We start from the raw sequence: 18,101 nt of genomic DNA, 5'->3' as shown, positions 1-18,101 counted from the left end.
CATTTGAGTGTTCACATATTGCAGATTTGGTGATAAATTTTTGATGCTGAATATTTTTTGAATGAAGGAAAACCACACATTATCATTGATGAAGGGTCTTCAAAACACGCGAAAGTTATTTGGGGTGTATGCCAAGCAAATGTTCTTGACTCATAGTTGTTCATGACACGTATTATTGGCAATGTTAAAAATATCACGTACAGTCCGTCTCTGTATTTCAACATGTTAATGACATTGGCTACATTTTGTAAGGTTATACATTGTAGAAAAGTGTGGAATAATAGAAGTCATTCTGACTAGACAGACAAATGTAAATAATTTAGGAGCAATGGTAACAACTCGCTGAAAAGTGGAGGCAGTAAGTCTTCCACAGGTTTTGTTATATGCCTTTTGATGACTCTATGCCTCTAATATTAACGAGCTGTTACCCTTGCCTGTAAATTATTTACATTTTACCAGGACTTGCCAGCACCATGTGTAATACAAATACTTAAAACTAACAGACTGATCTACTGCAGCCTTTGGTCGGTGGTCCAGCCTGGCTCCTATACTTCCCACCTTTTTATTCTCTTTTATATTTGCCATTTTTAATGTTTTCTTTCCTAAAATTTTATTGTCTTGTCTGAGCTGCTCGTTTTCATGGGGTAACAGAGGGTGAGTAGTGCTGGTCAGATGCAGAGGGTGCTTCTCCCATTGCAAACCATATCTGGGTGACTTCCCAACTGCATCCTGGTGGAGCGACTCTCCCACCTTGCTCCCTCTCACTCCTCTCCTACTTCTCCTTGCTTTTACCTCTTTCTTATTATACCCTGGTTGCAATCGGGCTTCTCAGGATTTGTCTTTTTTATGCTTCCTCTGACGATCCGTGGTTCGATATGTATAGGATGAAGGGACTGGTGACCTCGCAGTTTGATCCCTTTAACTCAAAAACACCAGCATACTAATCTTTTGCCAGAATTGGGTCATCCATTTGTGAGCCTCCGGGTGTCTGTATGTAGGTTTGCTTGGATGTTGTTAGTTCCTGAGTTCCTCTTCAAACTGCACCGGAAACAATGGCCGTTCAGATCCAATTGGACTCTGCAGTAACAATAAGCAATCTTTATCTCCCACCAGGCTGATCTCCCAAGCTTCCTGCTCTTCTTAAACTTCCTAGACAGTTCGTTACCTCCTCTTTTGCCTCCTTGGGAATTTTAACACCCATAACCATCTATGGAGTGGTATTGTGACCACTAACTGGGGCAAGACTGTTGAAAACTTGCTGGCAGCAATTGATCTGTGCTTCTTCAACATTGGAGCTCTCCCACACTTTAGTGTGCACACATCACTTTCTTGGCCATTGATCTGCCCATCTGTAGCCTTGGATTCTTCCCATCTGTTCAATGGACAGTTCCTGTGCTTCTTCAACATTGGAGCTCTCCCACACTTCAGTGTGCACACATCACTTTCTTGGCCATTGATCTGCCCATCTGTAGCCCTGGAGTCTTCCCATCTGTTCAATGGACAGTTCATGACAGTTTGTGTGACAGCAATCATTTTCCCATCGTCTTATTTTTGTCAGCATCACTCACCTGGGTGCCTTCCCAGGTGGGCTTTGACTTACCCAGGTGAGCCTTAACTAATACGGATTGAGATACCTTTTCGTCGGCTGCCATCCCAACTGCTCCATCACATGACGGAGTTCGCCAGACTCCATCCTTTCGGCAGCTGCTTCGGCATTTCCTTCTTCTACAGGTTCTCCCCGATAGAAGACTATCCCTTGGTGGACCCCAGAAATTGTTGCAGCTATTAAGAACTGCCATTGTGCCTTTCATCACAACAGACAGCATCCATCTCTCGACCACATCCTGGCCTTTAAATGGGATGCTCAGACCTGTTATTTTCTTAAGTGCGAAGTGGATTTGTTGGGAATGATATGTTGCTGCCATGGGGCAGCATAATCCCTCTTCATGCAGGTATGGTGAAGTATCAGGTCCATTTTCGGCTGCCATCCTCCTACAGGTGTTCCAGGAATTTCCCTGAACACTATTATCCTCACAAGCTTGGACTCATATTGCTGAGAATTTTACTCAAGATTTCACCCATGCCTCAGTGTTTGCTATGTGCCTGTATTCCATTATCTCAGATACCATCTGGAATGATTCCCTTTATCACAGACTGCGAGGAGCAATACACAGAGCGCAATCTTGGACTTTCATTCATGGCTTCCATTTTTCAGCTGCCAAGACCAGCATTATGCATTTCTGTCGTTTCTGTACAATCCATCCCCAACCATATCTGTACCTTGATGGCCAGTTCCTCAATGTGGTGGACTGGTCTTTGATACCCAGTTGACATGGCTTTCCCATCTTCAACTAAAGCAGACGTGTTGGTCACACTTTCGAGATTTTCAATGTGTCTGCAACACCAATTATAGTGTGGACCACTCTACTCTGATACTGCTCTACACAGCATTGGTTCAGTCCCATCTATGTTACAGGAGTCTCGCATAGAGCTCGTCATCACCTTTTACATCGCGGGTGCTGGATCTGATACATTTCTGTGGGTTACGATCATCAACTGGTGCCTTTTGGACTAGCCCCATGATCAGCCAGGTTCTGCACCAAAAACAGTTGATTGCTTATGCATTATGCATCTGCTGCTCCCAGGAGCACCCGAACCACTGTCTCCTCTTTCCAGGTACAGAGATCAACTTCCCACAACAGCAGCCCAGGTGTGGGGGTTACAATCACCATCAACATATTGTCCCTTTTTTTCTCTTCCCCCATTCACAGCTCTGTCTTGATCTGTCACAAGGTCTGAAAGCCTCAGCTCATTCTGAGGCCTTCCACTGCCAATACTTCTCCATTCTTGGTGTGTTTTGGTTGCCAGTCACGCAAGCTTTGCTTACGTTCGTAAGGATTGTAATGAACTCTGCTCCCTGTCAGGTGGCTGCAGTCTTTTCAGTGCAGAGTGGCTAACCATCTCTCGCCCCCTGGGTTATATCTGTTCCTGCACCAGTGAGTCCTTCCTCATCTTAGCAACTGTTTGATAAGTTTACAAACTCATGAAAAGTTTTACCCTTGCCATCCCTGACCATCCAGGATTCTCTTTTTGCTCTTGAACTGTGAGCACGCTCAGTGGTCTGTGTGTTGACCCTGAGTCACGTGGGGATCCTGGGGAATGAATTCACTGACAGGCTGGCCCAGTTGGCTACCAGCAAGCTGCCTCTTGAGATTGGTATATGGAATCAAATCTTCAGTCAGTTTTATGCCATCAGATTGTAAGGATTTGGAATACAGAATGGTGTACTTTGACTTTGCTGAGCAAACTACGGGTGGTAAAGGAGATCACAAATTTGTGGAGGTCCTCCATGTGGGTCTCTCACAGTTAAGCTATCATTATTTGCTGACTCCGTATTGGCCACACTTAGCTGACTCGTGGTAATCTCCTCCATTGCGAGGATCCACCACATTGTCATTGCAGTGTCTGTTTGATGGTGGTCAACATTTTGCTGTTCTGTCCTAACCTAGCCACCTTGCAGCGCATTCTTAATCTTCCTGACCCACTGCCAGTTGTGTTAGCAGACAATGCCTCAGTGGCTGACCTAGTTTTATGGTTTATTTGTAAAGAGTTTTTTCTTGCCACCCTCTCTAAGGCAGAGTGCGTCAGCCACATTGGCCCAATGAGAGTTTGGCAGGGTGCCCTGTTGCCTCCTCTGCCCCAAATGGGCAGTGGCTGTCTGGGCTTCGTGGTCCGCCCCAGTGCTGCCCTACCCACTCTTTTGCTCTTCTTCCCCCTTCTCACATGTTCTGTTTGACTTGGTACTTTTCCTCAGTTTTCATGTGCTTCTCTTGCCTTGTTTGTGTCACTAGTTTTTCTGGGTATTGGTGGGTGCGGAGATCTGGTAAGTGGCAGGGAGTATGGCCTCCATTTCACTTTCTGCCTTGGGGGTCTCTGGCTGCTCCCTGGATGGGGCACCTTGCGTGCCTTTTTTTCTTTCCCCCTTCTCGTCTTTCTTGTTCCCTTCCCTAGGCTGTGTTGATATTAGGACCTTAGGATTATCTTTCCTCGAGTTTTGCGCACTAGGCATGTCTTTGTTGGGTGGTTTTCTTTAATTGCCTGTTCCAGGTAGGAAGGACTGATGACCTCATAGTTCAGACTCTCTAATCATTAAACCAACCAACCAAGGCCATGGTGCAATTCGAAGGCAGGCACGAGGATTGGTTCATGGCCTGTGGTGATGTTGGGGCAAAAAGACCTAAGATGGACTGCTGTGTGAATAAAGCACCATGGTAGAGGTAAGGTGAAAGGATGAATTTGCAAAGGAAGTCAGCCACTATGACGAGTTCAGCCATGTTGGCAACGGAAAGTCAAAGGACAACATAGCCTGTCCATAAGTTGGATGACTAGGTCCACAGTGCAGTTCTCATGGATATTGTTATCATTAGCTGTGTGCAGCTGTGGTCTGAAGTTTTCAGTGTGTGGTTCAAATATCTGACGAGGCACTGTGCACGCATCTGAACCCGTGTCAATGAAGTAGTGTAAATCTATGGGATGGTCAAAGAGATACAAGCATCCTTTGGAGGATGACTTTTTTGTAGAAGGGAGGCGACTTGGTGAGCCAGTGCACCCAACATGGTTCATGTTTGTCATTTGTTGTAACAGTAAGGCTGCTGGCAGTTGCAAGCAGCTACATCATACTGCACTGGCTACAGTGAATGGGAATAAGATGGCACAGCGTTTGCTGCAGGTGGTGTGGTGCCATGTGCAATCAGCATTCAGTGCTTGGAGAGGGGCCCCATTACGTCAGCTTCGCTGTCTGGTTGGGTCGTGGCGGTAGTGGTACCTGAATTGATGTGCTCCTGTGCTGTATCACTAAATAAAACCTGTCTTCTAGGGTGAGATTTTTGTTTGACAGATTCACTTTGTGCACAATCATTGAGAGCTCTAGGCGAGGTGGGAGTTTGACAACCGCTAATGTTGGGTCCAACATATAAGCAGAGTCCACAAGCAAACATTATCGATGCCACAGTAGTGAAGGACATCCTGCAGTGTGCTGCTCATCATAAATCACGTGTCATATCTGTTGCTCAGGGGTGTGTACAATTAGTTGTAGTAGTACTGTTTTTGTTGCATCATACTTGTTGTGTACCAGCGGTAATGGAATAATGTTATTGATTATTCCTACATGTTCGGTAAGGTGGCATATTTACATCACAAATTCTGAGTTATCATTCACAATTCCTAGCAAAGGGAATTCACACTTGGCCATCACTAAGCATAATGTCATTTTATAAGACCAGAAAAGTGGGAGTTTATATTTTGGTGTAGTTTTATATTGTCCTGTGAGGTTGAGAAGTAGCTGCACTGCCTGAACTGAAATCGTTGTTTGTGCCATGATTGACTCTGGGAACATGGCGACAACATTGCACAATGGTTGTTTGTACAAAACAGTTGTGTTGAATGTCAGCGATGGTGTAGCAGTAGACATGGAAGACACTGTTGGTACCATATCCGTTTGCATAAAAACCAAACACGAGTTGTCCTCGAAGCTGGTCAACATAGGGTCAGCATGCAAGTTCACTAATAAAGACTCCAATGGTGGGCATTCTGAGTTACAGTCATTGTCTCTTACAAGGCAATGCTCGTGCAAGCTTCTTGTACAATATTCCGCACTGTTGTTTGGTGAAGCCAATGAGAACACTGGACCGTAGCCACTGATGATGAATTCAGAGCAGTAGAGCTGTGAGAAACAGTGATCACAGTAAATTTTGTCCATTGTTAATGCACAATAAAGTAATGAGAAATTGTATTTTTCAAATAACTCTGCAACCACTGCAGTCACAGTCACCAGTGTGGGTGTCTTTCTCTGTGTAGTGGAAAGTAACACATCCATAACATACAAGCACAAGTATTACTGATTTAAACATTATTCATGACCGCACAGTACAGAAAGCCACATTTCTGTTGTGTTGGTAAGCACAAACTGACTGTCCAAAGCACAGATGCTCCACACCTTCACTCGGATACGTTGCTCAGTGATCTTCTTTGACTAAATGTCCCCATTTTGAGCCAATTTTCATTTTGTACTCATTTCTTAGTATTATGTCCGTAACTTCTAATCTTGTTAGCAAATTTCTTTCATATAGAGCTATCTTAACTAAGTCATCTGCAAATCTAAGTATCTTTATGATACCTACACAAATTCTTTTCACTTGTTTGATGCATATTCTATGTGGATGTTGAATAGGGATAGGAACAGCATTCTACTCTAGCAAATTTTGGGATTATGTCTTCTTTTTGGGCATTTCTTATCTTTATCACCACCATTTGTTCTTTGTATAGCATCTTTATTATTTTTCTGTATCTTTAGTCTAGTTTAATCATTTTAGAATTTCCATTAGTTTGTTTCAGTTGAGTGTCGAATGTTTTCCTGAGGTATACAAAATCCAGTTAAATTTTCTGTTGAACGTGAAACTTCCTTCAGTTGCATTGTGAAGGCATAGGATAGCTTCCTTGTGTTGCTGCCCTCACAGAACCCAAATTAGTCTTCAGCTAAATTGGCTTCAGTTTTTCAGTCTTGTTCTAATGCATCACTATATTATTTTTGTTAATATTTTTGAAGTGTGACTTAGTGCACAAAGCAATGTGATCTTCACATGTGGTTGCTTTGGCCTTCATTGGAATACTTATTGTGGTAATTTTCATGTTGTTGTTGTGGTTGTTGTTGTTGTTGTTGTCTTCAGTCCTGAGACTGGTTTGAAGCAGCTCTCCATGGTACTCTATCCTGTGCAAGCTTCTTCATCTCCCAGTACTTACTGCAACCTACATCCTTCTGAATCTGCGTAGTGTATTCATCTCTTGGTCTCCTTCTACGATTTTCACCCTCCACGCTTCCCTCCAGTACTAAATTGGTGATCCCTTGATGGCTCAGAACATGTCCTACAAGCCAGTCCCTTCTTGTCAAGTTGTGCCACAAACTCCTCTTCTCCCCAATTCTATTCAATGCGTCCTCATTAGTTATGTGATCTACCCATCTAATCTTCAGCATTCTTCTGTAGCACCACATTTCGAGAGCTTCTATTCTCTTCTTGTCTAAAGTATTTATCGTCCATGTTTCACTTCCATACATGGCTACACTCCATACAAATACTTTCAGAAACGACTTCCTGACACTTAAATCTATACTCGATGTTAACAAATTTCTCTTCTTCAGGAACTCTTCCCTTGCATCACCAGTCTACATTTTATATCCTCTCTACTTCGACCATCCTCACTTATTTTGCTGTCCAAATAGCAAAACTCATCTACTACTTCAAGTGTCTCATTTCCTAATCTAATACCCTCAGCATCACCTGACTTAATTCGACTACATTCCATTATCCTCGTTTTGCTTTTGTTGATGTTCATCTTCTATCCTCCTTTCAAGACACTGTTCATTCCATTCAACTGCTCTTCCAAGTCCTTTGTTGTCTCTGATAGAATTACAATGTCATCGGCGAACCTCAAAGTTTTTATTTCTTCTCCACCATGGATTTTAATATCTACTCCGAATTTTTCTTTTGTTTCCTTTACTGCTTGCTCAATATACAGATTGAATAGCATCTGGGAGAGGCTGCAACCCTGTCTCACTCCCTTCCCAACCACTGCTTCCCTTTCATGTCCCTCGATTCTTAGAACTGCCATCTGGTTTCTGTACAAATTGTAAATAGCCTTTTGCTCCCTGTATTTTACCCCTGCCACCTTCAGAATTTGAAAGAGAGTATGCCAGTCAATATTATCAAAAGCTTTCTCTAAGTCTACAAATGCTAGAAACGTAGGTTTGTCTTTTCTTAATCTAGCTTCTAAGATAAGTCATAGGCTCAGTATTGCCTCACGTGTTCCAATATTTCTACGGAATCGAAACTGATCTTCCCCGAGGTCAGCTTCTACCAGTTTTTCCATTCGTCTGTAAATAATTCGTGTTAGTATTTTGCAGCCGTGGCTTATTAAACTGACAGTTCGGTAATTTTCGCATCTGTCAGTAACAAATTTAGCAGCCTGCCTCTGAATTGCTTTGATTTCTTCCTTTAATCTGACCTGGTGCAGATCCCAAACACTCTAGCAGTACTCAAGAATAGGTTGCATTAGCATTCTTTATGCGATCTCCTTTACAGATAAACCACACTTACCAAAATTTCTCCTAGTGAGCCAAAGTCAACCATTTGCCTTTCCTACCACAATCATCACATGCTTGTTTCATTTCGTATTCCTTTGCAACATTATGCCCAGATATTTAAAGAATGTGACTGTGTCGAGCAGGATATAACTAATGCTGTGTCCACACATTATGGGTTCGTATTTCCTACTCATCCGTATTAACTTAGATTTTTCTACATTTAGAACTAGCTGCCATTCATCGCACCAACTAGAAATTTTGTCTAAGTTGTCTTATATGCTCCTATAGTCACTCAACTTTGACACCTTACTGTACTCCACAGCATCATCAACAAACAACTGCAGATTGCTGTCAGCCCTGTCCAACAAATCATTTATGTATATAGAGAATAATAGTGATCCTATCACACTTCCCTGGTGCACTCCTGACTGTACCCTTGCCTCTGGTGAAAACTTGCTGTCAAAAACAACATACTGGGTTGTATGATTTAAGAAGTCTTCGAGCTGCTCGCATATCTGTGAAACTATTCCATATGCTCTTGCCTTCTTTAACAACCTGCAATGGGGCACCATGTTAAACACTTTCCAGAAATCCAGAAATATGGAATCTGCCTGTTGCCCTTCATCCATAGTTCATAGTATATAGTGTGAGAAAAGGGGGAAGCGAAGGTCTACACAAGTTATTCTTTCTAAAACCATGCTAATTCGTGGAAATAAGCTTCTTGGTCTCAATAAAATTTATTTTTTCCTTTATCTTATTGCATCATCATCAGTGGCCTGTACTTCTAATGGGAGATTAAAGTACCATCATAAAGGAACTTTCTTTGGTAAATGTGAGAGCCTGCTTGGTGCACACCAAAGTAAAAGAGGGGTTCGTCAGAGGCACTTGTCTGCACACTAAGTCTGCTGTTGAGCCAGGTGCTATGCTTGATGAGTTTCCTCCATCAACTGCGGTCTTCGGCAAGCTCCTCCCATTTGTCGAAGTCAGTGTTAAAGGTGTTCATATTGCACTTGACGCGGTCTTTAAAGCACAAAGCAGGACTTACATGGCGTGTGCTATATCAGTCACTAAGTGGTGTGTGTCAGGAAATATAGGAGTGGTCCATATGGTGTAAGTATCCTAGCCGTCACAGGTGATGTTCCTAGAGAGCGGCAGTGGTACTTGGTAGATTCACAGTATTCATGACCATCTCACTTGTCACTTAGTCCCTCCATGTCATGCCTGGAATATTTCAGATGTACAGCAGATGAAAACTGCTGAGCTTACTATCTTGTTTGGCATATGCTGTCCAGGTCTCAGCACCATACAAGAGGGTACGCATGCAGCACACGTGCTTGGTAGACGAGCATTATTGTGGTTGCTGTAAGGTGTTTGTTTTGCCATACTCTTGTGCGGAGCTTCCCTGAAAGTGTTGGACGCATTACCAATTCTCGCATTTATTTTCTCATTTAGAGAAAGGTCTTGTGATACTAGTAATCCAAGGTAGCATAATTTGTAGATTGTATTCAAGAAGGAGCTGTCTAATATTATGGCAGGCATATCTTTGTCTGCTTCCACCTCACAGTTCTTTCATGAGTTCGTGCATGGCACACACGGGGTCCGAAGCTATTGCAGCTAATTCTTCATTCCTTAGCTGCATTTCCTTCTCCCTGCCCCCTCCTTCCCTATCCCACTCCATTGCCACCACCTTCCGCTCTCCTGGTGTTCTGATTTATGTCGACGTGGCTATTCCCCTGGTTTCCTGTATTGGTTGCAATTTTGTTCCTTTTGCCTGTTCTTTCACCATTTTGGCATTTCTGTCCCCACTTGAGGTTTCACCTCCACTTCAAACTTTCGTGCTTTTAGTGTGAGCCATATTGGGAAGAACTCCCTCCCTAGCATCTACAGTGTGGATTCCTCTCTCCCCTACCTTCCCCTCTCCCATCCCCACTGTAGCCCCCTTCCGCCCTGCTAGGTCACCAGCATGTGTAGCCAATCCATGTGGTGGGGCTGTTATGTACCCATATGGCTGAGCCTCCTGACAACACAGGGATCACACTACTGATACCTGAGCTGTTCCCTCCCCTATGCCAAGGAGTGGTTGCTTGTCTTCTTGGAGCATTGGAACTCCCAGCAACAGCCGCTGTGCCAGACGGCCCTTGCTGTGGCTGGGTGGCACACATGGGGAGAGCCTCTGGCCAGAGTGGGTGGTATCAGGGCGGATGCTTGGCACATGAAGCGTATCAAGCTGCAAAAATATGGCCATTCTCACACAACTGTCTCTTCGAATGGTGAAGGATTCTTATATGCTGCCTCATATGACCTGGCAGCCTTCCCTTCCTTGGTAACTAGTTGTTCTAACAAGCAACAAAATTTTTGTAAATTGAATTTCTTTGTCTTAGTTACTGAAATCAGATAAGCTCACCACTTTCAACATTTTACTAGTCTCTCACTGGTAGTCAATGATAGTTATAGGACACCATTAGATAAGTGATTGAGGTAAAATTCATTTACACTGTAACAGTTTCTTTATTAAACACTGTTATTCAATTAGCCTATGAAAAACTACTAAACTGGCTAGCTTTGTACAATTGAAAGATAAAACTGGTCAGATTTTATGTTGATGAGTTGCTACTGGCGCAGTGTAAGGCATCATTCGCCGACAGTGTATGACAGCAGGCTTTTCTTTATTGTCACTCCATATAACAAAAGTTTGGGCCCACAGTACTCTTCTTGAATATTAATTCTTCTTGATGACAATGTACTGTCCCCATTTACAACCACATAATATGTCTGGCTGTGTGTTAAAAATCTTGCAGTTTATTCCTCACATTCCCGCTCACCGCGTTTGCACTAGTTCAAATGCCTCTATCAATTCCCTCCACCAACTACTTCTGCCCGACTACCTGCCCAGCGACAATACTCCTTACCTCAAAGGTATTCTTTGGCTCTATACAATAACAAACTTCCCTGACTAGGCTTACATATTATGGGATCTTTCACTTTTGTGAAGCCTATTTTCACAGAAACAGGCATAATTGGTGAAACAAAATGAATAAATCATAATTACGTTATTATTTCATTTTCCTCTTTTATATCAAAGTACTCAGAGAATATCTCCAAAATGTTGTCAAGAGTTAGAGGTTCGCCTTGTGTAATATAAAAATAAACATAGATTATTAATATATTTTTAAAACTGTTGTGTTACACAAATTATGAAGTAAAATCTTTTACAAAACCTTTCTCATGTTAATTGAACACAACTTGATCCTGTCCTACTGTTCCATCCCACTTCCACAGCTTTGAGCTAAATGTTATCCATACTGTCGCCAATTTGCCCAACAACCACAAAAACCATGGTTCAGAGTTTTAATTACTTTTATAAGTCACATCCACATCAGACCTCTAAGGCCGAATACATCAACAAAATTTTTTTTCTCCCACTTCCAAGATAGTAAGTCCTACAATGATATGGGATTTCTCAGTGTGATACAAGAAAGAACTTAAGCCATACACATGCAGATATGTTTAACAAGGAGATCACATGTGATCAACCATAGTCGTGTTGAAGGAACCATCCCAGCATTTGCTTAAAGTGCTGTAAGAAACCCTAAATCAGGATGGTTGGACAAAACATGAACTTGACTTGCCTTCTAATCTTACTTATCACCCTTTCTCTACCCTACCATGGAACTAATAGCACCAGAAGCTGTAATGGCTTCTTGCTGTTTTGTGTCTTTGTCAACAGCATTAACAAAGAGAGGTTACCAGCAGTGGAATTGGCTTTGTGAAACCATTTATACAGTGATGTAGGTTAAGATCCAAGGTATCACACCCTGCAGTAACCCACACTGGTGAGCCCTTGTTTGCAAGTAACCAACGAAAAAATATTTCAGATTTTAACATTACACTGTACAGCTTTAAAAATTGTAAAGCAATCAGAATGTTGCCATAGTGTAACGGTTATCGTCCATTCCTTACACAGGAAGGATGGGGTTCAGATCTTGTCAGCTGCATTGAAATTTTTTAAAAATGTTTCTCGAAATGATTTTGGTTATCATCCTTGTTGAATTAACTGGTTTAAATGTAATTTTTTATTCCTATTCCATTGTTCCGTCATTTTAACCAGTGTATTAACTGTTTGAATTACTCTCATTTTACCTTCGTATCATTCTTCTTCCACTTGGAATTTTTGTGCATGTGAATTTAATTATTGTTATTTATTGATTTCAGTATAATTCTTCCCTTTTATCATATATGCTCTTCCATGTGATTGCATTCGTTCTTTTTATTCCTCATTTTGCTGGAACTGTGTTTTATTCAAATCCCTTCTTTCATTGTAATCTTCATCTGTGTTATGTTCTGCATGGTGAAATAAGAACTTATTTTAAATGTTTGGTGATTGTCATCCAAAAAAATATGTTCCTTGGAACAAAAAATACATTTTTCAAAGTGTTGCACAGTCAGTATGAACAGATTATTTAATCTTTTTTAACCCATAAATTGGCATTTTCAAATGTTTAAATATTCTGATAGATAAAATAAAAATAATGAAATTAACATGCACAAAAGTTCCAAGCGGACAAAGAATGATAGGAGATAGAAATCAGAACAGTTGGAACAGTTAATACGCTGATTAAAACGATGTGACAAAGAAATAGAAATTTAAAAAATTGCTTTCAAACCAGTTAAATGATCATTAACATCACTATTTTCCAAGGCTGTAGAGAAATTCTGAAACATTTTTTCACTGATTAGTTGCAAATGGGGGCCCACCAGGGTGGATGGCTGCATAGTGTGATACCTAGGACCTTAACCCACATCACTGTAGATGGTTTCAAAAAGTTCATCCCACAGTTAGGGACCTCTCCTTGTAAGGCCTGAAATTCAGAGCTTAATGAGCAGTTGCAAAACTGTTCAACTAGTTTTTTTGTGTGTTGTGTACATATTATTGTAATAACATTATTTCTACAGGACTTGTGTAATATACTTCATTTTCCTTTCCCTTAGGATCTTGAGAATTTAGCAAACAGTTACACTGGGCTTGCACGCTTGTACAGACTGATGTATATAGCAGACCACTGTCCATCTCTGAGAGTGGAAGCTCTGAAGATGGCAATCACATACGTTATGTGCACATACAATGTAGGACTGTATCAGCAGCTGCATAAAAAGCTTCAAGAAGCACTTGGGTAAGAAGCCAGTGTGTTGGCATTTTTTTTACTAACTCTTTTATTTCAAAAGTTAATTTCTGTACAGCAAGAAACATTCGGTACGTTATACCTATTTTTGTGGCTTTAGTAGCTTGTGAGTTGGAAAATTAAATTTTGTTCATCGGGAGTATTTTGTGTCTTTCTTAAAGTAATGACTTGGAACTAGTTCAATAGAATTAGTTAAAATAAAATGAAAACAATACTCTTTTTTGAGTGTGTACTCACAAAGTGGTGGCAGAACACACACATAAGACTGTTGTGATTGGCAAGCTTTAGGAGCCAGTGGTTCCTTCTTCAGACAGAAGGGTTGAAGGGGAAAGAAGAACGGTGAACAAAAAGGACTGGAGAGGTCTAGAAAAAGTGGTAGATTTTGCGAAAGCCACCCAGAATTGTGGGTCAGGGAAGACTTACCATAGGGGATGAGAAGGAAAGACTGATTGTTGGAGACTGCATCAGACGAGATTTGAAAACCTGAGAGCTTAAAGGTGGAAGACAGGGTAATATACAAGACAGAGATTACTATTAAAACATCGTGCACAAGTTAATAAGGGTGAGAAGCTAAGTGCATTGTACGCAACAGAGGTAGGAGGGAGTGGTGAAAATAGCTGAGAAAGACAATGAAAGATGTAGAAAACTAAAACAGAGTGAAACAGAGTAGTTATTGTGAAGAAAAGCTGAGACGGAAGAAATTACTGTAAGTTAAGGCCAGGTGGGTGGTGAGAACTAAGGACATGTTGTAGTGCTTGTTCCCACCTGCAGAATCCTGAGAAACTGGTGTCTTGGGGGAAGAATCCAGATGACTCATGTGGTGACAATGTCATGTTGTAGAGCATGCTCTGCAATAGGATATTGAGAGTTGCCAGTATATACCCTCTGCCTATGCTCATTCGTCCTAATTGATAATTTGGTGGTAGTCATATGGATGTAGAAGGCTGATCAGTGTTTACATAATAGCTGGTATATGACAAGTCATTTTGCAAGGGGCTTGCCCTTTGATAGTATATGTTTTGCCAGTTGCAGGGCTATTGGTTGTGGTAGGAGGGTGCACAGGGCAAGGCTTGCAGCAGGGACGGTCACGGGTAGGAGCCATAGAGTAACGAGATGAGTGCAGAAGGAGAATAGGGTCTGACAAGAATATTGTGGAGATTGGGAGGGCAACAGAAAGCTATTCTAGGTATGGTGGGCAAAATTTCAGACAGAATAGATCTTATTTCAGGGTGTGATTTTAGGTCATGGCCCTGTCAAAATAGCTGATTAACGTATTCCAGACCAGAATAATACTGAGTCACCAATGGTGTGCTCTGAAGCTGTTTTGTTGAGGTATCAGCAGTACCAGGATTGGATGTGATGGCCCGGGAAATCTGCATTTTATCTGGGCTGTGGTGAAGGCTGAGGTGAGAATGATGGTGTATTGCCATAAAGTGTCTGCATCCAAACAAATATATTTGCCTTGGATGCCAAGGCTGTATGGGAACATTTGACATGGAAAGGATGGCAACCGCCAAAATGTAAGTACTGTTTGTTGGTAGCTTTAATGTGGACGGAAGTGTGTAGCTGGCCTTTGGCGAGGACAAGATCAACTTCAAGTAAAGTGGCATGGGATTCAGAGACTCTAGGAATTTTAGCAGGTCAGCCTCACCACGATCCCATATGGCAAAGGTGTCCTCAATGTATTTAAACCAAACCAGAGGCTGAAGACTTATGGATCCCAGGAAAGCCCGTTACAAGCAAACCATGAAAAGGTTGGCATGGAAAGGAGCCACCCTGCTTCCCATGGCCGTATCCCTGATATGTTTGTGTGTCTGACCCTCAAAGGTGAAGTAGTTGTTGGTAAGTATGAAATTAAGGGTGTAGGAAGGATGCCATAGGTTTGGAATCAGGTGGGTGCTGAGTGGGGAAATTTTCAGCAGCAGACAGGCCATGTAGTAGGGGGTGTTGGTATAGAGGGAGGTGGCATCAGTGGTGACAAGCAAGGTGTGTGGTGGGAGTGGGATGGGCATGAATTTCAGATGATCTAGGAAATGGTTGCTATCTTTGATGTACGAGGGGAGTTTTTGTACTATGGGTTGCAGGTGTTGATCAGGCAGATCTACGTTTGGTGGGTGCTTTGAAGCTAGCAACTATAGGATGGTCAGGATGATTGGGTTTGTGGATCTTATGAAGAAGGTAAAAGGTGGGGGTGCATCGTTTGGGTGGGGTGAGAAGTTCTGTTGATAGATGCGTTAGTCCTTGCGAAGGTCCTGAGGTTTTGAGGAGGGACTGCAGGTCAGTTTGAATCACAGTGATGGGATCTTGATGGCACACTGTATGTAGAGGTGTCAGACAGCTGGTGTCGAGCTTCACTAACATACTCCTTTCAGTCAAGTACTATGTAAACACTGTTTGGCCTTCTACATTGGCGTGACTGCCATCAAATTAACAATTAGGATGAATGGGCATAGGCAGAGGGTATGTACTGGCAACTCGCAATATCCTGTTGCAGAGCATGCTCTACAACATGACATTCGTGACGGCGCCTGTTTCATCGCACGTGCCATTTGGATTCTTCCCCCAGACACCAGTTTCTCGTAACTCTGCAGGTGGGAATTAGCACTACAACATGTCCTTGGTTCTCACCACACACCTGGCCTTAATGTATGTTAATTTCTTCACTGTAACTACTCAGTTTTAGTTTTCTACATCTTTCATTATCTTTCCCGTCTATTATTCGCCACCCACTCCCACCTCTGTTACGTACAATGCACTTAGCTTCTCACTCTTATTAACCTGTGCATGATGTTTTAGTTGTAACCTCTGCCTTGCATATTACCGTGTCCTCCACCTTTAAGCTCTCAGGTTTCCAAATCTTGTTTGATGCAGTCCCCAACAGTCTGTCTTTACTTCTCATCCTGCATGGTAAGTCTTCTGACCCACACTTCTGGGTGACTTTCCCAGAGTCTTCCCCTTTTCCTAGACCTCTTCAGTCCTTTTCCTTCAACCTTCTTCCTTCCCCTTCAACCCTTCTGCCTGCAGGAGCAGCCACTGGCTCTGAAAACTTGCCAATGTGTGTGTTCTGCCACCACTTGGTGGGTAGATTTTTATTTATCCAATTAATTAATTTCATCTATAATTGATTGTTTCAATTGTTATGTCTTTTAGTGTGCTTTTTCCAGGTTGGGTGGTTGTAGCTAGATTCATTTTATCCACAACCTTTGACTGTATTCAATCATACACTGTTTTAATGTCAATAAAGAAAATAATGTATCACCATATTGCCACACACAACTTTCAAAGTATCTGGTATTTCTGAACCATATATGGACATCCTTAAAATGTGGTGTGTAAAGTTTTTATTTATGTTTTGTGGTAGACCTTGCTCTTTTTAAGTGGTGCAAAATTTTTAGCTGGCATTGCTTGAGAGATTCGAAAGACTTACTGAAAACCCTAAAAGAGAACCTTATTGTAAGACTTACATTGTTTTAAAGTGTAGGAAAGCCTTTTTCCTTGTTTGGAACATTCTGAATAAATTTGCAGCACATTCTGAACATCCCTAATTAAGAAAATTTTCAAACTTGGTTGTTTACAGCAGACAGAGTGATTATATTCATGTTAGTTGCAGCATTTATGTTAAGGAAGCAAGTATTAAAAAAAGAAAGATTGGTACTTACCATAAAAAGGACACGTCAAGTTGCAAACGTGCACAATTAAGACTCTTACATGAAGATTTGGGCCACCGCCTTCATAAGTAAAACACACACACACACACACACACACACACACACACACACACACCCCTCGCACACACAAGACTGCCAACTCCAGCTTTCCAGCCCGAGATGTCGGTGTTGACAGTCGTGTGTGTGCGAGGTGTGCTTGCTCATGTGTGTGAATGGTATTTATCTCTCTTTTACTGATGAAGGCTGTGGCCGAAAGCTTTATGTAAGTGTCTTCTAATTGCATCTATCTGCAACTTGACATGTCTTGTTTAGGGTAAGTAGCAATCTGTCTGTTCCTACACTGTTAAAAAAACTTGGTTAGTTTTGTTGTGGTGGCAGGCATTTACACTCCAAGAGGAATGCTGGATGAAGACGCAGTCAAATGTGTGGTTGAGATACATGAGGAGAAAATACTAATGACAATCATGCAATTAATAAACACTTAGGATTTGTCATAAGTTTTTGCTTAACAAGTTACTTGTTGAATTTCTGCATCGTGTTCATCACATCGGATTTCCCAGATCAAATACAGAAAGTTTTCTTACAGAACCACTGGAGGTTGTCCAGGAGGGCAGAGTCTGCCAGATATTGCAGGTGGTGGCGCACAATCCACATCGCAAGATTTGCCGACACTTGATCTTGTGTGGGTTGAATCAAAGTCAAAAAAGGCTGCACTGAAGGTATTCATTTATTTTCTTTTAAATTATTACACTTGCAGATGTGTTCTACACTAGTCTCATTTTTTTAATTTCTGTGTTCTTACAGTTGGAGAAACTGGATACAGACTTAAAGAACTACAAATCGAATTCAATTAAAGAGAGTATAAGACGTGGCCATGACGACCTAGGAGACCATTACCTAGACTGTGGTGATTTATCAAATGCATTAAAATGTTATTCAAGAGCCAGAGACTATTGCACCAGTGGTAGACATGTGGTCAACATGTGTCTCAATGTTATTAAGGTCCTAAAGCAATTTTGTTACATTATTTTATTTTTAGATGTTACTGTCTACCTTGTGAATTGTTTGCCAGTGTAGAACTTGCCAAATAGCTTCACTGTGACATTAATTTTGATT

General features: G+C 41.7%; 1 protein-coding gene across 2 annotated transcripts in view; it reads left to right on the top strand.

Moving 5' to 3' along the window:
- The window catches only part of LOC124787957 (COP9 signalosome complex subunit 1), a 95,526-nt gene that overhangs the window by 9,191 nt on the left and 68,234 nt on the right, over positions 1-18,101 (top strand). For both annotated transcript variants that reach the window (XM_047254962.1, XM_047254961.1), the window contains exons 3-5: positions 13,127-13,308; positions 17,572-17,704; positions 17,790-17,987. In XM_047254962.1, coding sequence (XP_047110918.1) covers positions 13,127-13,308; positions 17,572-17,704; positions 17,790-17,987 — 513 coding nt within the window. The remainder of the gene's footprint in view (positions 1-13,126; positions 13,309-17,571; positions 17,705-17,789; positions 17,988-18,101) is intronic.

This window comes from Schistocerca piceifrons, chromosome 3, assembly GCF_021461385.2.
Source record: "Schistocerca piceifrons isolate TAMUIC-IGC-003096 chromosome 3, iqSchPice1.1, whole genome shotgun sequence".
In the NCBI taxonomy this organism is placed as follows: domain Eukaryota; kingdom Metazoa; phylum Arthropoda; class Insecta; order Orthoptera; family Acrididae; genus Schistocerca; species Schistocerca piceifrons.
The sequence above is the reverse complement of the archived record's forward strand: the minus strand, read 5'-3'. Positions and strand labels throughout refer to the sequence as shown.